The 23038-nt window shown below is 53.8% G+C and overlaps 6 protein-coding genes across 6 annotated transcripts; 3 read left to right on the top strand and 3 right to left on the bottom strand.

The window, feature by feature from the left end:
- Window positions 1-1120: 1120 nt before the first annotated feature.
- Window positions 1121-1531, bottom strand: CGCA056_v007387 (uncharacterized protein; the record flags this gene model as incomplete). Its single annotated transcript, XM_037322636.1, has 1 exon — window positions 1121-1531. One exon carries the CDS (start codon window positions 1529-1531, stop codon window positions 1121-1123), a length of 411 nt encoding a protein of 136 aa, XP_037179201.1.
- A 1709-nt stretch (window positions 1532-3240) lies between these two features.
- On the bottom strand, window positions 3241-3891 carry CGCA056_v007386 (uncharacterized protein; the record flags this gene model as incomplete). The annotated part of the gene is made up of 1 exon (XM_037322635.1): window positions 3241-3891. The coding sequence occupies one exon, from the start codon at window positions 3889-3891 to the stop codon at window positions 3241-3243; it is 651 nt and encodes a 216-aa protein (XP_037179202.1).
- Window positions 3892-11595: 7704 nt separating this feature from the next.
- Window positions 11596-14028, bottom strand: bglD-0 (putative beta-glucosidase D; the record flags this gene model as incomplete). The annotated part of the gene is made up of 2 exons (XM_037322634.1): window positions 11596-13850; window positions 13917-14028. The coding sequence occupies 2 exons, from the start codon at window positions 14026-14028 to the stop codon at window positions 11596-11598; spliced, it is 2367 nt and encodes a 788-aa protein (XP_037179199.1).
- A 2240-nt stretch (window positions 14029-16268) lies between these two features.
- On the top strand, window positions 16269-17537 carry XYL5 (Endo-1,4-beta-xylanase 5; the record flags this gene model as incomplete). Its single annotated transcript, XM_037322633.1, has 2 exons — window positions 16269-16617; window positions 16675-17537. The coding sequence occupies 2 exons, from the start codon at window positions 16269-16271 to the stop codon at window positions 17535-17537; spliced, it is 1212 nt and encodes a 403-aa protein (XP_037179200.1).
- A 1399-nt stretch (window positions 17538-18936) lies between these two features.
- Window positions 18937-21267, top strand: CGCA056_v007383 (uncharacterized protein; the record flags this gene model as incomplete). The annotated part of the gene is made up of 4 exons (XM_037322632.1): window positions 18937-19461; window positions 19528-19959; window positions 20015-20582; window positions 20636-21267. The coding sequence occupies 4 exons, from the start codon at window positions 18937-18939 to the stop codon at window positions 21265-21267; spliced, it is 2157 nt and encodes a 718-aa protein (XP_037179205.1).
- Window positions 21268-21954: 687 nt separating this feature from the next.
- Window positions 21955-22989, top strand: CGCA056_v007382 (putative oxidoreductase; the record flags this gene model as incomplete). Its single annotated transcript, XM_037322631.1, has 2 exons — window positions 21955-22153; window positions 22205-22989. The coding sequence occupies 2 exons, from the start codon at window positions 21955-21957 to the stop codon at window positions 22987-22989; spliced, it is 984 nt and encodes a 327-aa protein (XP_037179206.1).
- Window positions 22990-23038: the final 49 nt, after the last annotated feature.

The raw sequence follows: 23038 nt of genomic DNA, 5'->3' as shown, positions 1-23038 counted from the left end.
GAGAGAAAATTGATCATCTCCACGGAAACTGCAGACGTTGATTAATATATGATGCTGTTGGTACAGGGACAAGCGGGCCTCAACGTGTGATCGCCAACTCATACATGCATTTTTCGAAAACGACTTTACTCAAATCAAACAACCGAAGCATGTCGCTGAGAGCAACACGGTGAATGTCTCAAAAACCATGGCACACACGGGAAAAGGACCAATCAAACACAGGGCCAAGACTGAGCTGAATATTTATCTGCATTAGCCTGGTGGATGTATGTAAGGTAACTGCAGCTGTCACCTGCAGAAGGATCCACCGGGTGCATCTTCTCTTTTCAAAAAAGTTAACGTCAAACGTAGCTAACTTATTGTATATCGTAAGAGACTCGACGATCATGGGAAAACCTCACAATATGCACGACGCCCTGGTGACCGTAGAATTCACTTCGTCGCCTGCGCATTCGAAAGGTCGAATATACTTGGGTATATTGCGGTATCCGCGGGTTTGGTCAATTGATGTGCAGAGTGAGCTATGAATGATATATACTAGCGAGATTCCAAGTTTTGGGAACGCTTTCTACCAGGACCCGCTACATTTAGGTATTTATCATAATCGCAGAATAGCAGCCCTGTGGAATGTGCGCGTACGTTCTTAACCTTAGTTCATTAGGCTGCAACAGGGCCGTGTGGCTCGCCAGGCTTTTCTAGCCATGAGAGACATCTTACTTAAACTCGTGGATATACTTGAGTCGCTCGTCGAGTTGCGACTCGTCGAGATAGCAGACGTTCAAGTTCGGACTCATGGCTCGTTGAGAACAGAACCGGAGGGGAAATGACAGCCAGTTGTCTTTGTCATAATACGCGTCGTAGAAACAGGCGAGCTATTGGCGCATCTTAAAATTGAACACCCTACTTTATCTTACAGTTTTGGTAATGTGTATGTCATCGTTTAATGTGGAATGCTTTGTTTTATGCTTGCCTAGCCTATCACTGCTATCTCTGATGACCCATGGGAACCCACGGCAGAAGACATTCCATCATCCCTATTGCTAGCTGTCTGCACCTAAACCCCGAACAAAATGCAAAAGGAATCGCCTGGACATTGGGGTCAAGTCCTCAAGTCTCTGATCTAGCTGTGGCCGACGATATAAATCGAATTGAGGCTCTTGGGGCCTTCAGGCGGTGTATCCCTACAGCTGGAGTCTTTGCCGGTCGCCCCGGCTTCCTGGCACATCACCCGCCAGTCGCAGTTGCCGAAGCCGTATGCCTTCACGTTACCGCCGGGACGGCTGCGATCATAGGGCGTGAATTCGGGGCCAGCGTACCGACATTCCCTGGCGCCGTCAGACCATTGGTTGGCGTCGATCATCTTCGATTGTCCTTTGGCGAATCGATTGCAGACTGTTTCGGTCGCGACGTCGTTGGGCTTTCCGTCGGAGTTGTAGCAGTGGCAGAAGAGGTAGCCATCACAGGCAGTTACGGTTGCACAAAGAGTGGCGAGAATGAGGCAAAGGGGGGTGGTGATGTCCAGGAACCGCATGGTGAACTCGTAGTTTGAATCGAGAGAAGTTTGTGGTGATCAGGTGATGAGTGTTGGAGTGAATGGTTCAGAATGAATGAAGGAATCAAAAGCAGATGAAAAGAGTGACTGTAACTAATGCGTAGTTATTTGAATTCTGATTCTAAAGAACGCGTGGGTGCGATGACCTATCCTCTTTCTGGGAGAGGAGAAGACGGCTTTATGTCGATCTTCGTCAGTCTGCTCGCCTTATCTAGACTGTCGATCGATGTCATGTTCAGATCTGTGCTTCCAGCAACACTTAAATTTGAGGGAGACGGCCACCCCGAAATACACTGCCATGTTGCCGGAGGGAGGCATTTTTATGAGTAGAACTGTCTGTGTCATCCGGATGACTCCGCCGATCCGGGGCGAATTTCCCCACCTGTATCACGGGTTGGTCCGAACACGGGGCCTTTTGGCCCGCCCAAGCACGGCGGGCTGCAAAATCCGAGTTTCACAGACGATTTGATCCTACGTCCAAGAATATCTAGCGTTGAGGGCCGAGTGCTGCGGCTATATTGCAGGCAAGGTATTCTTGTTGTCCACCAACTTACGCCTGAAGGTCACCTCCCGAACTACATTTGGGTGCCGTTGTCTTTCCCAACATGATGCTATGTAACAAGTTCAGGGGCCGCGATTCTGGCCTGGCGTCTGCAAAGATTCCAATTAAAGGTGGTCGGGTCTGTCAAGCCGGCCTGGAAGACACCCCCGGATGCGTCCGGAAACTACCACGGCACGGCCGACCCACAAACCTGCTGCTACTCGGTATCGCATTGGCTCCAAGCGATATGCTTACACCAAAATAACCCTTTGAATAATTCGCAAGGCCCTTCAGATTTTACGAGTCAATATTTGTTGCATGTTGATTGCTATCTGCCCAAGAGCATCCGCAGCAGAACGCTTTAGACGTTAACCCCTACTTGACAACCGAGCAAGTCCTTCACACGAGGTGTGTTTCACCAAGGCCTAGATATCAGTGAGAACTCTAAATACTCACTCTAAGTTGGATCAGATATATGTAGACTGTCGCGTTTTCTTTATGCTCAGTTACTCTATAAGTAGAATGCATGTCTCTTCGAGTGAATCGCATTTCATGATGGAAATCCTACTCCTCACGAACAAATCGCCACCATCAAAATGGGAATTTTGACATATATCTGCATTTTCTTTTCCTTCTTCAGCGTTCTGACGGCAGATGCTGTGCGCGATAATGGAGATGGGCAACAGGCATCCCATCATCTGTAAGAGAGTTACCTCCGTATACTAAGATGAATTTCGCTGATACACCATGGCGCAGGACAAAACGAGGAAACTGTCAATGCGACAGTAGAGTCAATACAAAAGACTGCTGCATTGGAATCGGGTCGATGGGGGGTCTGTCGGGTCGGGAATGCGTAACCACCAGCAATGACAAGTTCTTGTCGTGCTGCTCCAAGAAGGGTGACCTTTTGAACGGTTGTGCTTAGGAAGTTGGATTATGTAATATTACAGCCGGTTATGATTGTTGCTCTTGCGCTGAGAATATTTACTTTGCTAGAAAAACATCGTCTCTCCAAATCTTTCCTCATGGCCAGCAGTCTAGTTTCCGTTGGTGCATATACAGCAATGTGTATACGGTGCTTGTCTGGCCAATCATGATGATCACTAATTTCACCCAAAATCTGGCCTGCAAACCCTATCGGCTCTGTTCATCTCGAACCTGGGGCGCTGACGCCACAAAAGTGGCACTTGGTAGGATCCATACCAAGGACATCTTTGTCGCCGCCTAGCTCCTTGTAAAGCTTGGCAAGACGCTTCTCCAGCTTGCACTTCTCCTCAAACTTTCTATGCAGCTCGGTGACTTCAAACATGTCATCCGAATCAGGACGTGGCGGCTCGTAAAGACTGGGATCTGCGCCCCCACCTAAGCGATGGATGCGGCACGCCAGGAACCGTAGCTGCAAGAAGTCCCAGTTGGGGAGGTCTTTGATGTTGTCTGCCCACACTGTGAAGATCTGGTCGTCCCTGATTTGGCCTGCGTTGAGGCCCCCAAACTCTTGATCTCGCTCTTTCAAAGGCTGGAATATGGTGCGGGGATCAGTGCGCAAATCGGGACCATCCGCTCTCAAATGACGGAGGGAGGTTGCTGGGAGCCATTCAAATCGTAATTGGAGACCATACTCATTAGTGTCTGCGTCGGTTTTCTTCTGGGAACAATTATTGATGAGGCTTCGGGCGAGGGCATACTCGAGTTTGGACTCCTGCCCGTTGACCTGGTCCGTTCCTTCGGTCGATGTAGTTGTTTCTGGGGAGTTGCCGATCTTTGTAAATCTACTCATCGATCGGAAGGCTGCTGCCATGAATGAGCCTGGGCCCCGGCTACTTGACTGACACAACGCATCGCCGTCTTCTTTGATCTTCTTGGGTCTTGTGACGTAGCCCACGGGTTCCAAGACAAACGCTCCACTTTGCCAAATAGCTTGTAATCGTCGGCTCAAACAGAAGGTATTCATTAAAGATGGTTTGCGAAGCTCGCGATCGACCGCCCACTGAATTCTTGTCACGGTTTCATAACCAAAAATGTCGTACAATTCACTTAGCAGGAATTTGGTTCTCTCACGTCTTATCGATGTCCATAAAGGTATAATATGACATTGCTGAGCATCGTTCTGGCCCGTAATACAACACCTATTGCCGTCGCGGATGTCGGCCGTATTTTCTGAATGCTCTAAAAGGACACGAATGACTAGGTGGTAGCAGTTAGCTCGGACCATACAAGGATAAGGTAAGTGGTCAGACTCACAACACAAGACAAACTCCGGTATTACCCCTGGAAAAAAGCCGAAGAGGTAACCTCTATCGTTCAGCGTCTCGTCATGAAGAGCCCTCAGACGGTCAATATCCAAGGACAAAAGCGTAGCCCAGAAACGCGCTTGCGGCAAAACATCGCCAAGCTGATATGTCCGCGGGCGGTTACTATCACCTGGTCTGCCTTTGTCCCAGAGAACATCAAATCTGAGGTTCTTTTTGTCTGCATGAAGATGGTTGTGAATGCTGATAATGAGGTCAAGTCGACTGGACAAATCATCTTCGAAAGGAGAGCTCAGGCCGGGACAATTGTCCACATCTACCGTGGTGCTCATGTTGCGCACTGGTTTTCCCAGGGAATTACAGGAGACTTTGCTCAAATTCAAGCGTATTCGTGTGGGTGGGAATTGTATGAAGAAGCAGTGTATTGCATAGTTGTCCATGCAAAAGAAGATCGATTTTTATTTTGTACGCCACTTTGTCCACACGGATTCCTCATAGAGAAATGTTCCCCTTGAACGAGGCCCAACTCGCAAAAGGTAGGAAAATTTGCCCATCCAGGCATTCCTTGAAGTATTTATTCATATTGACAGTGTCCAACCCCCTGGTGTTATAGCACCTTGGGAACGGGGGTCTCTCTTCATTTCGCTCTCAGCGCTTATCCCTGCGTCATATGAGGCTGGCCTGGATCATGACGTGGACCGGGCGGATCCGAGGTTTTGTTTACGAAGTCCGGTCTCTTGTAAGATTTGATGTTCTGGACACTACTTGTTGGGTCCATGAAACTTTTCGAGATGTTCAATACTCTTAATTACTGCCCTTGGCCAACGTCCGAAGGGTAAAAAGTCTCGAACGAACGAACGATACGTTGTTGGCCACCTACACTGATCTATATCTGTGTTCTGCCATGGCGGGGTCGCCCCGTTCACGCCCATGATTTTGCTGCCGACTTAACGGGCAGCATCATCATTCATCTCAACCCAGTCGTGTTACATCGTCAAATTTTCCGTCTTCGGGCACCTTCAAAAATTCATACAGTTGGTGATAAATAAGCAGGAAGAAAAAAACCCTGAGCTGTTGCTTATATCGAACCATTGGGTGGACATGAGTTACTACTTATGTAGTCGTCGTGGTTTGAGCTGTAGCAGACGCTGCTCAAGCTCTCGAAGCTCCCGGGCGTTCCCGATCTCCTTACACACCACATTCATATTGTCCTCATCCTGAAAAGGCGGCTCGTAGAATCGAGGATCCGCACCGCCAGCAAAACGATACATTTTGACAGCAAGCCATCGAAGGTTCAGAAACTCCATGGAGGGCAGATCCTTCAGTTTATTCGCCCACATAGTGAACGTGTGGCCGGTGGTCCCGAGCTAACCCGGAACCCCTCGCTGTACTTGCTAGGAATCGGAACAAACAAGCTGCGTGGATCTTTTGTGCAAGGATGCGGGTTGTCGACCTTCATATGCTCAAGCGATGTGGCAGGAAGCCAGTGGAAGCAGATTTTGATGCCGTGTTCAATCTCTTGAGGCTCCTCATCATCCACAACACCATCCATCGTTTTACCCTTCCCCACGTCAGACCGGGGGATGCTCTTGGGCCTGGAGACGTAGTTCAGAGGTTCAAGCCCAAAGACTCCTTCATCCCAGTACTTGTGCAGTTGGCTACTCAGGTGCAACATGTTCTGTGGTGTGTCCACCAACTTCTGCATGCGCGATGCAAGGACCTTGTATCCAGGACCAAGAAACGTGCAGATGAGATGCATCATAGGCCAAACTCTGTTGCGAGTGCTGGTCCAGAAAGGGGAGATGTAACAGCATTCTGCCTTTATTTTCCCCGTGATGCAGCACACCCCGCCATCTCGCTGGCGAACCTGTTGTCATCATTGGCACTATTAATAGAAAACCGAGTTGGTACAGTCCACTGCCATGGAACTCCTCACTGCCTTCGCCGTCTTCTTGTCGGTTGGATTTCTTGTGACTTGAAGAGGTTAGCCGACGTCCACTGGGATGATGCCAGGGCGGAAACAACACTCATACATCCAAATCATTTCCGGCACCACTGACAGACCAATCATCACGATGTGGAACATATCATCTCTTTTCTCTGCATCCTCGTCATTCAATACCTTGTGGATCTTTCTGAGTCTCTTCATTGGCAGAGACAGAAATGTTGACCAGTATCGGACTTGGTTCAGAATCTGGCGATAGGTGTATAGCTCTGGGCGGGAGGTGTCGTGAGGACTGCGGAGATCATAGTTGCTATGCATATCTATCAGATCAGGGAAGTCGTTCTCCAGGCAACGGTGGATCGAAGCAATGTAAGTGAATCGTCCGTCCAATACCTCGTCAAGATCGTCGATGCGCTGAGGCGCAATACCGATGGCGGCCATGCTGCGAGGGGGGCTGGCAAGCATCTCCGAACCAAGCACAGGCAGAGTTCTGATGGTTGGTGGACATCTTTACAAGGCTTGCCGTGAGAAAGCTCGGTCTATTGCGGTAGGTACGTGTATCAGCGGCGTGCGTTTTCAACAATGTTGGTAACTTACCTCCAAGGTTGCCAGCACACAAAGGTTATCTAAGCATGCTGTACACTAGGGATAAAAAAGACAAAAAGACGAAAATATCGGAGATGACTACGGCGACCAAGGACGCTGGAAGGCCGTAGACGACTGCGGTAGACGATAATAATGAAGGGCGATGACCAAAATTCAGAAGTAGTGGATGACAACGATAGCGAAGATAACGGAAATTGGCAGAGGGTAATTACAGCGGAAGACGAAGTTGACGAATGAAGATAGAGAATAACGACGCTAGGATACAATGATGGCCATACTATGTGTGCAAGTTTCTGGTCATAAAACCGATCTTGATATTTTGCTTTGTTGGGCTTGCTGTCAGGGATTCCGGTGCCGTCCATCAACCGCGGGGTAGAACATAAATGGAAAAAAACCCAAAAACACTTCCAGATTCTCTAGAAGGATATAGCCTCTAGACATGCTACACTGATTCCGCCGCCATTGTTCTAGTCTTCCTTCTTATCCTTCCAAGTCAGTTTGCTTAAACATCTGCCAGTCTATTGTGAATACGGAGTTCTAGGTCCGACAAGCGCTTCCGCAGTCTGTGGAGCTTCTTGGCATCCCTAAGCATAGACCCAATAGCGTATATGTCGTCTGAATCAGGGAAGGGAGGCTCATAGACCTTGGGGTCTGCACCGCCGGTGAAGCGATGAATGAGGCAAGCGAGCCATCGAACCCTAAGAAACCCAATGGCAGGAAGGTCTTCACGCCTGTCTGCCCAAATGGTTATGGTCTCCCCGCTATTGAGACAGCGGCCAATATCGGCTTGAAATTCTTCATTCGTCTCGAATTCTTGGATAAGGTCGCGAGGGCTAGTGTTGAGCAGGTCGGGGGACGCAGTCTATCTCAGGTTCTGAACTGAAGTCTTGGGTAGCCACTGGAAGCGGAGCTTAGGACAGTGTTCAAGATCCTCTTTCTCCAGGTGTTCCACTGTGGCACCTGCTTCGCGCTCCTTGGACCTTGAATCGTAGCTCAGAGGTTCTAAGGCAAAGACACCTTGATTCCAGAGCTTCTGCAGTTCTCGACTCAAGTAGATGATATTTCCAGCGGTGTTGATCCTGTCCCTCACCAGTCTCCTAGGATGATCCATTGCCTCTGTACCAAAAAGACCACCCATGTGCAGTATCAGGCACCTGCTTCTTTCGGGACGCATCAGGGTCCAGGAGGGGATAATGTAGCAGCGCTCTGCATCATTCCTGCCCGTGATGCAACACTTGCCACCGGCGCGACGACTGTTAGCCTACTGAACTGTAAGCGACTTTCCTGCGTGTTTTGAGTTACCTGTTACCCATACCTCTTCTACCTGAGTATCGATTCGAGGCACTATGGTATCTCGATTACCTGGTGGCACGCGGGTGACTAGAAGAAACATACATCAGTCCGGAGAACACACAAGCTGACACAATTAAACTTACACCACCACACAAACTCATGCAACATTCCCAAAGATTCCATGAGATCACCAGGAAAGCCATCCTCGTTCACTAACAGACTCCAATGGATAGCGTCAAGGCGCGGGCGCTCTAAGGACCATAGAGCCGCCCAAAACCGCGCCTGGTTGACAACATCGCGACTATTGAACATCATAGGTCGGGATTTATCACCAGGCTTGACAACGTCACCTTTGTTTTCATTCTTGAGCAAGGCTGTGTTGGCTTGAAGTAATCGATGGATGTCCTGGATGATATCTCGGCGGATAGACAAGTCAGTATCGAGGAAGTCGTAGCGACCAGTTGCGCCCAAAATGGAACTGGTCGGCGCTGGACGCGACCTGAGGTATTGCTTGAAAAATGCGAACATCTTGGCAACTTGAGCGCGTTTCCAAACTTTCTAGGTATCAGTTGCTTAGGATGGTGTCAGGAGTTATGAGCCGTTGTCGTCTGAGAAGTGGTGTTTGATCAACGCACCGGGCGAACGAAGATACTTCCAAGTCCCCACGAGTTGATAAGTTACGATCAAGGTTTCTAGATTGCCTAGTTGGAACACCCAGCATGTCAGCCATCACGGTCGTGTTTACATGCACCTAGCAGCAACCGTGACATCCATTGATGGATAGCTAAATTATTCTCAGCGATTTATCTACCTTGATAAGCTGTTTTGTTTCTAGTAATGGCAGGACTGCCAGCTGTCCCAGCACTCTCACGAATCTTCATATCTGCCATGCGCTTCTGCAACCTCTGGAGCTCAGTATGATCCCTTTGCAGCATCTCGAGCTGACCCAAATCGTCCGAGTCGGGGAACAGAGGCTCGTAAACATGTGGGTCCGCGCCCCCAGCGAGGCGATGCATGAGATATGCAAGCCACTGAAGCTTGAGAATACCCATAGATAGAAGATTCTCCCGCTTGTCCGTCCAGATAGTAATTATCTCACCCGTATCAATTACTCGCCCGTATGCGGCCTGGAACTCGTTCTGAATCTTGTCGAACTCTACGAAGAGCGGGCGAGGGCTGTTATTGAGGATGTCAGCAGTAAGTGGGGCTCTAAGGCTGCTGATTGATGTCTTGGGCAGCCAGTGAAAGCGAAGCTTGATACAGTACTCGAGGGTTGCCTTCTCCTTGCCTTCAGCTGGGGGAACACTCTTGTTGCTCTCGTTCTCGCCCTGACCTTCGAGTCTTCTCTTCAGTGACTCCACGCTGCTGACACGTCTCGAAGTGACAGGACCCATAGTGGCAGGGACCGAAGTAGCAGGAGCTGAAGTGGCAGTGCTCGGTGTGGCAGCCCCCGAAGTGGCAGTTGACAGGGAAGTGGTGGTAGGGGAATCAGCGGTAGGAGTCTTAAGGGGAGTATCGAATAGGAGCGTATCATCGGCACTCTCCTTGAGCCTCGAATCGTAGCCAAGAGGTTCCAAAGCAAAGATACTGGAACGGGGTTTAGTGGGCCCACTGGATTTTTCGGCGTTTTCGGCGTTTAGAGGTCAGATTACTAGGCCCCCTTAAGGGGCGAGAAGTCAGCTTAGACATTATTATTAATCCTTATAGATAGGGGGTATAATTCACTTATTTCTTAGCGGATCTTCGAGCTTTTTATCCTATTTTTTTATATTTTAGATCTGAAAAGAACGCGAGGAGTCCTTTTTTTTTTTTTTTTTTTAAGATCGTAGACTTTAAAACCGTAGAGTTACGTAGTTATAGTAGCTCTACGCGCCCTCGGGCGCGTGCGCGCCGCTGTATCGCATAGCTCTCGGCCGCCTGGCCTACGACCATTTCAATACCCATTGCCCAGTACCTGTGCAGCTGACGGCTCAAGAAAATGATGTTGCCTAGTGTGTCAATGTCCGACATCAGAATTTCCTCCAGGCGTAGCGCAAACTGCGGACCAAGAAGACCTTTCAAACGATTCACTAGAACATAGCTTCTGTCGGGGCGCGTCAAGGTCCAGAATGGGATGATATGGCATCCTTCAGCGACGTCTCTGCCCGTGATGCAGCACACCCCACCGTCGCGTATGTAAGCCTATTCAAGTGTTGGCGGATTTTTCACCTTTTTGAAATAACAAAAGTCCATACCTTTCTCCTCTGGGCATCCTTTGGCGCGACTTGAACCTGCCGAGCCTCCTTTGGGTCGCGGGTGACTTAGCAAAGTGTCAGCTCGGCGTTTCGAATGATTTTAGCTAAACTTACACCACCAGACAAACTCATGTAATACTCCTAGAGACAGGAAGAATACCTTTGGGAAACCCCTCTGATCATCCCTGAGACGGTCGTGAATGGTTTGGAGACGATCAAGGTCTAAAGGCCAAAGCGCAGCCCAGAAACCTGTCTGGCTGAGAAGCTCGCTATTCTTGAACTTAAATGGCCGGGAGGTGTTACCAGGCCTCCGAAGATCGCCCGAGCTTTCATCAGCAAGTACGGCTATGTTGGCCTGGAGATGTCCATGGATGGACTTGATGAGCCCGAGGCGGACGGACAAGTCCTGTTCACCGAGAAAGTCGAATCGTTCGGGCGCAGCAAGAATAGAGCCCATGTTGTGTTCCGGACGCGACTTGAAGAACAGCCTGAGAAACTGTCTATCTAGCTGGGTCGGGCGTCGTGTTGGGTCGTCCTCCGTTGCCCAGGCATGAAAGAGATGCCAGAAGTCATTAATTTCCTGCTCGGAGATGATGGGAATGTAGTGGGATCCATCTGTATGTATTTCAGCAGAGGAGCTTGATAAGGATGGTTTGTGAGCCAGAGGGTACCTGTGGTACCTGGTCACACATTTACATAACTTACCTACCTTCACGGTTACTACAACACACAACCCAGGTACCGGAGTTATGAAAAGAGGTACGAAAGACCACAAGGCTCAAAGCTGGTTGCCATAAATGGATCGGAGATGGCGTCAGACGACGGTGTCAGTAGGTGAAGATGACGATACCGATCGCAAAGGCCGATAGGTCGTAGAGGATGAAGATGATGTGCGATGAATGTATGGCGAAGGAGACGGATGTATGAAAGATAGCACCAGACGATTTTGTCAGTCGGCGAAGATGATTAGATTTGATGAAGGAGGATGGAGGTGATGAGAAACAAAGATGCAGACGATTATATCCGCGGTAATTTGATAACATCTAACATAGAATCAGTCACTACAGTTGTGTTCTACGAATGCTGCATGCCGTAAAGAACTGGCCTGAATCTCCGAGGTATGCTTATATACGAAGCGCTAATACAACTATGAACAGGAAACATGTTTTGTTCGCTCAAGCAACAGTCAAGGTCGTCTGCGCCTTGAAGTCTCTGCTGCTCGCACCGACGTACAGCTTGTACTCTCCGCTCTCCACCTTCCACTCCTGGCCAACAACATCCCACACACTCAGATCCCTACGTCTCAGCGAGAACGTCACATCGGCGCTCTGTCCAGGCTGAATCGTCACCTTCTGGAAGCCACGCAGCTGTCTGACAGGCTCTCCAGCAACGTCGGGGAAAGAGATGTAGAGCTGTGCAACCTCGGCGCCGGCAACGGAGCCCGTGTTGGAGATGCTGGTGGACACGGTGGCCACAATATCCCAGAGATCCTCGCGTCCACCGACGGACTTGTCGCCAGTGGCGAAGCCGCTCGTGAGGTTGGAAGACTCAACGGTGGCGGTGGAAGAGTACTCGAAAGTAGTGTACGAGAGACCGTAGCCGTACTCGTAGCGAGGGGTGACGTTGTAGTAGTCGAAGTACTTGTAGTCAATGTAGTTGCCATCCGAAAAGTCCAGGTTCAGTTCCGTCTCACTGATGATTGTATCGGGGTTGTAATCGCTCTCGTTCTTGGCGATGGTGTGCACAAGTCTTCCGGAGGGGTTGACGGCGCCGAAAAGGACGTCGTCGATGGCGTTTCCAGACTCCTGGCCCAGCGCACCGCCGTACAGCACACCGGTGACGTTCTCGTGCTCGATCCAGGCGTCCACCAGACGCGGGCCGACGGTGTTTATCACGACAATGGTGTTATTGCACACATCCGCGACAGTCGTGACGAGGGTGTCCTGGTCCGCGTTGGTAAGCTCGGTGCGGTCGGCACCCTCGCCGCCCCAAGCGTTCAGGAAGACGACGCACGCGTCCGAGAGGTCAGCCACGCCGGTCGTGGACTCGGTCAGCTCCGTGCCGGAGCCCGACATGCCGCTGAAGGACGTCTCGGAGGTATCATTGAGCCACCACCTCAACATGAACCCGTCCGCGGCGGCGCGCTGGTTGAAGAGCTGCAGGGGCGTGGTGAGGTACGACAGCGAGCCCATGGCGGAGCCGCCGACGACGGCCATGTGACCCTGCATCGTGGACGGCTCGCCGTCGTAGACGCCGAGCGCGGTGTTGGCGCCGACGTAGCGCGGGCCGGCGTGGAACCCGAAGATGCTGATGCTGGACTTGTCGACGAGGGGCAGCGCGTTGTTGGTGTTCTTCAGCAGGGCGATGGAGTTGGCCGCGTACTCGCGGGCCATGGCGCTGTGGTTGCCGCGGTTGTCGACGCGGTCAGTGACGCCGGCGTGGGCAGGGTAGCCCTGGTCCTGGCCGAGGTGGAAGTAGCCCATCATGTTGCGGATGGCCATGTCGTTGAGGCGGTCCATGGTGAAGCTGCCGTTGTTGAGGCCAGCGCCGAGGGTGGTGTTAGAGAAGTAGGAGCTGGAGGAGAGGTCCATGCCGGCGTTGGCTGCGTTGATGCCGGTTTTCTGGGCGCTGACGTCGGCGTGGACGATGCCGGGGAAGCCGAGCTCGACCTTGAGGTACTTGGCAAGTAGGTCCTGACTCTCGCAGGAGTAGGTGCCGTTGACCTTGTTCATGGCGCACATGGCGCCGCCCATGCCATTGTAGACGGTGTCGTAGAAGGGCCAGAGGTATGTTTCGTGGAAGGCCTTGTCTGAGATGGTGACAGTGTAGGCGCCGGTGTCATCTGAGGAGGTCGAGTTGCCGCTGGTCGTGCCGTTTGTTGATGTCTGACGTCTGGTGAGAGTTGAGTTGCCACCTGGTCCGGCGCCATCAGGAGGCGATCCGCCACCCATGCCGCCTCCAGAGCCGGTGCTCATTCGGTTAGTCTCCTGTTCGTTCAGGATGAAGTGCTTGGCACTGGCGACGACGCCAGCTGAAGACATGCCCTTGACGACTGCTCCAGCTATAATGCCGGCTTGGTAGCTGTCAGCACCGTACGTCTCGCCGGTACGTCCGCCCCATGCTGAGCGGCCGAGAGGTTCCAAGGTCGGACCGTACGCCATGTTGATACCCTTCCCCTTGAACTCAACACCGACCCCCTGGCCCTGGCCTTCAGCCGCCGCCGTGTCCCACGTCATGGCCATTGCGAGGCCGGCGGGCCATGTTGTAACGTAGAAGTAGGTGAGCGGGTTGGTGGCCGAGTCGAGGTTGTGAAGGCCGGTGAAGTTGCCGCCGTCGCCACCGGCAGCAATGGAGATCTTTTCGTCCGTGGTCAGAGTGGCGACGAGGGCTGCGGCCTTGTCGTAGGCATCCTGCCAGGCTCCAAGCTTGACTGCGGAAATGATAATGAGAATCACTCAGAGGGAAAGAATGAGTTAGAGAAAGGGGCAGTGCGTACTTGTGCCTGAGCTCAACAGCTGCTCAGTGTAGTTGGCCGAAGCATCAGCAGCCAGGGTGCCAGTCACATAGGTGAGGATGGCCAAAGCCCAGGCCGTTGATGGGCGGTACATGGTCGATAAGCGTTAGTGTTTACTCACTATGCTTAAAGAGAGACGCGGCAGGGTAAAGACTGTGAGTGAGTAATGAAAGACTGCTTGGGATGGGCGAGTGCACTGCAAAGACGAGGGAAGCCAGGCAGCTGGGACAGCGTGGGTAGATAAACCTTCTAGAAAGCAACAAGGCATGTCAAGCCCCTATTATAAACATTCCCAACCGTTCAATCGGAAAAGCTGCGCCTTCAGGTCAACCAAGAAACAATGCCCGCGGGCATGGGGGATGGCCAAAAAGTGGTGCCAAGCTTACGACGAGTGGTGTCCACCCGCCCCGTTTACCTCTGGCCTAGAGTGCCTTACTCGGCGCAATCGCCGCCGGCGACGGTCTCCGGGTACGGAGTCCGCGCACGCTGGCGCCGACTCCAAGAGGGTGGAAATTGACCGCTGGCCTCATGATGTGTAAAGCGCCGAAGGGAAGCTGCGAAAGCAAGCTGCTGCGGCGGTGTTGTAAGACGAGAAGTCATGAGACAAAACGCAACGCAGATGGGATGAACGGCATCACCGCATCAAGCAGGGCGCCATCGGGAGCGTCCTGACGACGCGTCCTTATTTAGAGAAAGCATGGGGCTGTCTTCCAATCACGCCGACCGGCGGGTGCGCGAGAGGGAAAGGATCTCCACAGGTGTATGGAAATAACTGTTCGTCTGATGAGTCTAGACGGGAGAGGCCATGCAAACAAACCACTCATCAAGCTGATGTGCGACGGAGATAGTGATCCCCCACTCGAGTGGGAAGAATGGGCAATGATGCACGCTGGTGGCAGGGGGTTCCCAAGTGCCGGCCGGCAGTGATGGAGATATTCTGCGTCAGCCATATGAGTGACAGCCCGATCGGTGGAGACTGGGAGGAAAAATCCGAACCGTGATGATGGTGTCGAGGGCTGGCTGATGGGTCTTGGCACCCCGGTCTCTTAAGGGTTGTGGGTGAAGCTACCCGAGATCTCCACGTTGACCGGATTTACGGAATTGGGAGTTGATAATTGATGAGTTAGCAGATGGACGCAGTGCAGGAGCCAGCAACATGCAGCAAGTTACTAAATCATTTCAAATTCAACTTGGATGTCGTGCTAGGTGTTGCATCATGCAGAAGAGCATCTAGCATTGGGATGCTTAAGTCCCCGAAATTTGGCGGCAGACTGACAGTCAGGGGTCAGGGGGTGGGGGCCACGTGTCGGTAGTTGCCGATAACATGGACCCGAGGGACATGCAGAGTGTATGGTCGGGCTGCGCCCGACGTGGAAACGGGGCATGCAAAAGCTGCTGTTTACCGCCGGGAAATCGGGGAAAGCGAAAAGCTTGTGCGGTGTCAGGCAAGCTTGTCTGGCGTGATATCGACGACGCAGCTGGACAGGCCTGGAGCGGCGTTCGGTGACCCACATCGGCGTTCTGTCCCACATTATGACGGCTCCGAGTTCGGTCGATTAGCGTATACGTCCCGGCAGAATGGACTTCATAAAACTGAACCGAGAGTGTCTAAGCGGAGCCGAGTGATGTTTTCCTGGAGACTGCATGAATATCAACAAGATGTACGGCTAGACTATGCGAAGGTTGCCTTCTTTTCCAACAGCAGGCCGTCATGCAGTGCGTATTGCTAGACTTGGTTCGTATTTTTCCCAATCGAACTCTTTTTTCATTTTTTTTTTCATACCCCATGTGTGACTGACAATGCCCATGGCTGGCTCGGTGTTGGTTCGGACGTTCTCCGGCGCGGGACCGAACCTCTGCGGTTCGAGTGGATCCCGCTGACAGCCGACCCGGCCCCACCCGGTCTGAAAGTCCGGTCGGTAGGCCGCACCGCGCCGGACCACACCTATCGCTTTAGGAGAGCTCCCACCAAGCTACAGCCACCGGCCGCCCACAGAAACCCTCCAAAAGTTCCAATCCCTGCATTTTCGTCAGCATGAACCAACACCACCACCCGTCCCAATCCATCGAGTTCGGGCGGTCCTGAAACGCAATCTGAATCAAGCAACGGACCACCCAGCGACCCTCACCTCTCACGATAGAACTCCCGGTCCGGCACCGTTACATCGCAAAACATCCGATCAAATCTTGAGCCTCTTCCCCACGTCTCGGGAGCCGCCAACCGGCGAACACTATATGTCCAGTCTGTGCCCGCTTCTTGAGACGGCGCATCGAATCCCTTCTCTTCTTTCATCGCAACTTACCCCAGCCGCTCCTTATTATCTTCAGCTTAACATGCCGCGCATGATGGCCAAACGCACCACACTCGCTCTCTTGTCCCTTTGGGGCGCCTTCGCCTCCGGACAGGGCCTTCACAACCTAGCAGTCAAGAACGGCAAGCTCTTCTTCGGGACCGCGACGGACACGAACCTGTTCAATGACGCGGCTTACATGGCTGTGCTCAACCGCACCGGGGAGTTCGGGCTGGTCGTGCCGGAGAACAGCCAGAAGTGGGACGCAACGGAGAAGACGCAGGGGCAGTTCACCTTCACGAACCCCGATGCTGTCCGCGCCGTCGGACAAGCCAACAAACAGATGATGAGGTGCCATGCGCTGACATGGCACTCTCAGCTCCCTTCATTCGGTAAGTATTTCCTCTCGGAAAACGTTGCGCGTGAACGCTTTGTTGACGAAAGCGCAGTATCCGAAGGCACATGGACCCCCGAGACCCTCACCCCCGTAATCGAAGCCCACATCGCCAACACCGTCTCCCACTTCGCCGGCGCCTGCTACTCCTGGGACGTCGTCAACGAAGCCCTGGCCGACAACGGCACGTTCCGTGACAGCGTCTTCTCGCGCACCCTCGGGCAGGACTTCATCCCCATCTCCTTCCGCGCCGCCGCGGCCGCGGACCCCGCCGCGAAGCTGTACTACAACGACTTCAGCCTCGAGTTCAACTCCAAAAAGACGGACGGCGCGGTCAAGATCGTGCAGGACCTCAAAGCCGCGGGCGTGAAGATCGACGGGCTGGGCCTGCAGGCGCATCTCGAGGTCGGCAAGACGCCGTCGCCGCAGACGCTGAGCAAAGTGATGTCGCGGTTCACGGATATGGGGCTGGAGGTGGCGCTGACGGAGCTGGATATCCGACATGGCAAGGTGCCGGCGGACGATGCGGCGGTGCAGCAGCAGGCGAAGGACTATGCGAGCGTGGTGAAGACGTGCGTTGACGCGAAGGGGTGCGTGGGGGTTGTGGTGTGGGAGTTTACGGACAAGTATAGCTGGATCCCGTCGACGTTCCAGGGGCAGGGGGATGCGTGCTTGTTTGATAAGGATATGAACCCGAAGCCGGCGTATGATAGTATCAAGGCGGTATTGATGGCCGGAGCGACGAACGCGACGGTGAAGAGTACGGCCGGGCCGGCGGAGGAGGGGAGTGGAGCGGGACGGGGAGCTATGGCCGCTGTGCAGGGGCCGATCTCCTCTTTGGGCGCGGCGCGGTCTAGACCGCTCGGGGCTGTCTTTTCTGCGTTGGTCGTAGGCGTCAGTCTCGGCAGTTGGATGTGAGGGAGGCCTTTGCGATGGTGTTCGAATTACGTACTCGGACTAGTGCAAATAGGAAATGAAACCTACGGACAAGTAACAGAGGAAGAGAAGGGTTAGATGCACGTGACACACCGAGCGTGGCTTGACGGTTCAACGTCCCGACCGTTCTTTAATCACGAGGCGTTTTCGCCACACTTTAATCCGAGTCTCAACATGCACAGCTTTCTGTTGCATTCCCTTCAATAGAAGTTCTCCATCCTTAGCACTTTCAGACGTTGAATCACCGAAGTTTACAATTATGCAGCATGCGGAACACTCCAGAGATAAACCGTAGATCAAGAGAGGTAGGAGCGTGTTGATGACTCATCCCAGTGTAAAGTGAGCCGTTGGGAAAAGCATCATGGGATAGCCGAAGCGAAATCGGGAGACTGTGAAAGATTGAACGTCTGTTAATAAAACCTATTTCTCAATGTGAGCGTCCTTTAGAGCGAAACCAAGCCAAAGACAATAGTGAGCTGGCTAGCAGCGGCGATGCCGAAGCGCTCTTTCACGTCAATGCTCTCCCCGTTGCTATTTGGACCACATCTTACACCCAATCCTCACCTGTGATCCCACAAACAGAACCCAAAGCTTTAGCTTACCACGCAAAAGGAGATTTTGACGGAGCTTTTCGCGTAAACAACCCCCAAGGAGCCAAGAGCCTACCGCTTGTTAGACTATTGATCGTCAGCTGCAATTACCCCTTGTCGACAACCCCTGCCGATCCCGAAATCTAGACCTTGGCGAAAAGCCGGGGCTCCCCCATCACAGACCCCCAAAACCCGACTTTCTGGGTCGATTGGAGCTTCTCAGCTGTCCCTCCGCTGAGGGCTGAATTTTTTTGTCAAATTAGGCATTCAGGAAAGGGCCGGCATCTCCAGATTCCCGAGTCCACGTGGTGAAGGTACCCACATTCGTCAACGACTCAACCCAGATTGAGGCTTCTGTGCGACGATAGCGTTGTAGAATCGGAAGGCAGCGGTCCAGACTTGCTGACTAGCAGGGGAGAAGAGAGAATTAGGTTATGGGACGACATAGCTGGTTATCCCGATACTGTGGTTCAGCTCCGCGATCTAATCCCCATCGGCTCTGGGGATGAGTTTGGGTTTCGACACTATTGTTTGCATCGAGAAATCGGCCGGGGAGGGCTGAGAAGGCTCATCCAGAGCATGAACGTGGCGGCGAGGGCAGAAACCGGTCACTAGAGTATGATCCAAGAGGCATCACCAGACATCCATGGATATATAAGATGTGGTGTCCCGTCTCTTGTTGACATGAAGGAAACACAGCAATCACCCCAAGCTCCTTCACTCCCCATCCCCTTCCTCAGACTGAGCTCCAACACTTGGTAACGGTCCAACGGTCTCCGGACACCACCAAAATGAGGTCCGCACCCCTCCTCAGCGCCCTCGCCGCGCTCGCCAAAGCCCAAGACCTTGTGTGGCAAGTCATCGACGATGCTCCTCCCCCGCCCAACGCCACCGTCCCCATCGGCGCCGCCGCCGAAACCATCGTGCCCTACGATGCCAACGCCGCCGCAGCTAGCATCGTTGCCGAGGTCATGGCCAGCCCGCTCCCGCAGGCAACCACCCCCGTAGCCAACAAGCGGAGGCTCGCCGTGCGCGGGGCGTGCGACCCGCAGCCCACTGGCGCCGGGCCCGTCCCGAGCCCCGATACCGCGGAGGCCTTCTTCAGCTCCGCGGACCTCTCCGCAGCGGCCAAGAATGCGCCCACGCCTGCAGGCTACTTTAACACCTTCAAGAATCTGCAGGCTTCCAGCAGTGCGTACGGATACATGGGCTACACCACGCTCGATAGCTACGACACCAAGGCGTGCGCGGCCAAGTGCGATGCCATCAATGGCTGCGTTGCGTTTAACATCTACTTCGAGCGCGATCCCACTGTCGTAAGCATGCCACCTCTTTCTCTGTCCTCTTTCTCTGAGAAACAAACCTCTTCTAACATGATACAGGAACCCGCCGACAGCTGCCCCAACCCCGCCAGCACCAACGTCATCAAGTGCGTCTTCTGGGGCGGGCCCGTCTACGAGAGCTACACCACCAACCGAGGCCAGTGGCGCGCCCAGTTCGAGGTCGTCATCGCGGGGTCCAACGGTTACGTCGCCCAGCGCGCCGACAACCAAGCCGGATACGCCCCCGCGGTCTACCTCGGCGACGCCAGCATCAACGCGCCCCTCGACTGCGCTGGCTACAACACCTTCATGGGCTCCAAGATCTTTACCAACGGCCCCTTTGACCCCAAGCTCTGCGCGGCGGCCTGCACGGCGCAGAGCGAGTATAACCTCCGCCACCCGCCCAAGAACGCGCCCGCGCAGACGTGCCAGTTCTTCAACACCTTCTTCGTCCTGAAGAACGGGGTGCCTGAGGGACAGTACTGCTCTCTGGTATGTTTCCTTCCCATCCTCGATATCCTTGAGGATCTCTTCTAATAGCACGCAGTACTCCAAGTCCTGGGATGCCAGCTACGCCACCAACAACGGCCAATACCGCGGCAGCGACCACTACACCATCTCCTACAGCTTCTCCTACACCAACGCCACAAACGCAGGCAAGCCGCGCATCCCGTGCCCCGTCGCCTCCGCCAGCTCGGCAATCGTCGCCGCCAGCGCGCAGCCGTATTGCTCGTCGCTGCTAGGGTACACCACGCCCACGACCACCGCGACGGCGACGCTCTACGCCACGGTCCCGTCTACGACCAACATTGCGACCATCACGCCGGTGGCCACAGCGTACAGCACCACGACGCAGCTTGTGGCTGTCACGAAGCAGCTCAAGCGCGCCCTGCCGCCTCGTCCGACGACCAGCTGCCTCCACGAAGACCTCACTCCGGTCGACCATTCAAGCAAGATCCGCAAGGGGCTGTGGGCGAGAGAGGACCAGCTTGTTAACGGAACCAAGGACGCGGATGGCAACTTTGTCGATGTTGTCATTCTGCCTGAGGTTACTGCTGCGTCTAAGAGGAGGGCAAGGAGGGATGCTACGCCGGCTGGGTTGGCTTCTTTCCCTGGTACGTTTTGACCCCCATCACTCATCATATCACGATACTAACCTCACCTTCAGCTGACGTCGTCTCCTCCGCCTGCTCTCTTCTCGCAACTCCCGTAACCACGACCGCCATCGTCTCAGCAACAACAACTCAGACCCTCACCACGGGCGAAGCCTCCGCCACAACCACCGCGCCAACCTCCACCCTCACCCTCATCCAGACCGTCACCTCAACCACGACCATCAACGTGGCCCCCAACGCACCCACCGGCACAATCGGCTACCTCGCCCTCAGCCCGGCGGTCAATGCCAACTCGGGTTACGTCCTCTCCGACAGCGCGACGCACATGACGGACAACTTCTACCGGCAGGGCAGCCGCGAGACCTTCATCGTGGCCGCCGACGGGAGCCTGTACTCTGTGACCCACAACGCGTACTATTACGTCTCGACCTCCGGGTCGAACAGTCTGCTGTACTGGAGCAGCAGCCAGAGCGCGGCGATGAAGGTGTTCTCGTACACGGTGCTGGGCGACGGGCGCTCGAGGGTGCTGATGAGTGTTGCTGGGGTGGACTACCTGTTCTGTGTGCGTCCGGCGAGCACGGGCGACGGCAACTCGGGATCGGGCATGCATGTTTACGCGTTCAAGGCTGCGACGACCCCGCCGAGCTCTTGCACTGCCATTGAGTTGATTATCAACCCGGCGTAAGGGTGTTTCTGAATTGAGTTATGGGGCGGTTGAAGAGTGGTGGTGGTGGTGGTGGTTAGATGTGTTTGGTTAATTAGCATATTTCAAGTATCAAGCAACAATTCAATGTTTTCTATGAACGTGTAGTTGGTTTTGGCCCCAAGTCCAATGACAAGGAGAATATTGTCCGAAGACGGGCCCTCCCCGGTCGCCGATGGCGGAGCTCTCCCGGGGAGCTATGGCCTCCTACCGGACCCCACCGGAGCTTCACCTTCCTCTTCCGGCATAGCCCATCTTCACCCCTGGCACCCGTCAAGATGGCGATGAAGCCTCGGCACATCTAGATGAGATGAATCTTTGGAGGACGAGACATCCCATCCCATCTCGATGCTCAATGCGTGCTCAGAGTAAAGTAGCGTATCCAATTGACCCGAACTGACGTGCTCGAGCTGCGACGTTGCGCGTGTCAATGCAGCACGGCGCGTGTGTGGTGAAAGTGAGGAGGTGGATGATGTCATCTGCCGTGCACCTCCGCAGCGGGGAGGGGAGCCGGGGATGGATGATGCGATTGACTGAGCAGGGGTTGAGGATTATCAATTTTGGGATGATAAGAGAATCAAAAAGGCGGGCATTCCCCCTCCTTCGTTTTAACAAAGTCTGAACAACCCAATCGCCAAACTGCGAGAGCAACGAAAACAGCTTCGGAAAATGGTGTACCTCAAAACGATAGCTGCCGCTGCCGCCGCCGCCACCGCCGGGCTGGCCCACGCTGCCCTCCCCGGCCTGGATAAAATCCCCGCTCTCGGGCTGGGTACCTGGTTATCCGACAAGGGCAAGGTCGCGCACGCCGTGGAGTTTGCGCTGGGCGAGGTTGGATATGACCACATCGACGCCGCCAAGATCTACAGTTCGTCAACCCTGCATACCTGCACCGTGAAATACTGACGACCACCCCGAGGAAACGAAGACGAGACAGGCAAAGGCATCGCCTCCTCCCACGTCGCGCGCAAAGACCTCTGGATCACCTCCAAACTCTGGAACACCGACCACCGCCAAAAGGAAGCCGAGGCCGCCATCGCAAAGTCCATCGCTGACCTGGGCGTGGACTACCTCGACCTGTACCTGGTCCACTGGCCGGTGGCCTTCGTGCCCGGCACGACGCAGCTGGACCGCGACACGTCCATCGTCGACACGTGGAAGACGCTCGAGGGCTTTGTGAAAGCGAATTTGACGCGCCACATTGGCCTGTCCAATTTCGCGAAAGCGGATGTGGAGAAGATCCTCGAGGTCGCCGAGATCAAGCCGTACGCGCACGAGTTCGAGACGCACCCGTACCTGCAGCAGCAGGAGTTCGTGGACTGGCACAGGGAGAAGGGGATCGAGGTGATTGCGTACTCGCCGCTGGCGAACACGAACCCGACGTACCGCGACGACATCCCGGCCATCTTTGACGATGAATTTTGGAAGGGTGTCGCGGAGAAGAAGGGGGTGAGCGTGTTCCAGGCGGTGCTGGCGTGGGGCGTGCAGCGCGGCACGATTGTGATTCCGAAGAGCACCAAGGACTCGCACATTGTGAGCAACAGGAAGGCGTTGGAGGTGGAGTTTAGCAAGGAGGAGCTGGAGGAGATTAGCAAGCAGGATAAGAAGCACCGACTTAACAACCCTGGAAGGAACTGGGGCGTGAAGTTGTTTAAGGATCTGGATGATCCGACGAAGCTGGACGAGAAGAGCGAGGAGTTGTAAAAGGGGGGTGTGTATTGGTATATCTGATTCGGTCTTGTCTATCGACGTG

This window comes from Colletotrichum aenigma, assembly GCF_013390185.1.
Source record: "Colletotrichum aenigma strain Cg56 chromosome Unknown KSG_Cg56_contig04, whole genome shotgun sequence".
Lineage (NCBI taxonomy): Eukaryota > Fungi > Ascomycota > Sordariomycetes > Glomerellales > Glomerellaceae > Colletotrichum > Colletotrichum aenigma.
This window is presented reverse-complemented; position numbering and strand designations above follow the sequence as displayed.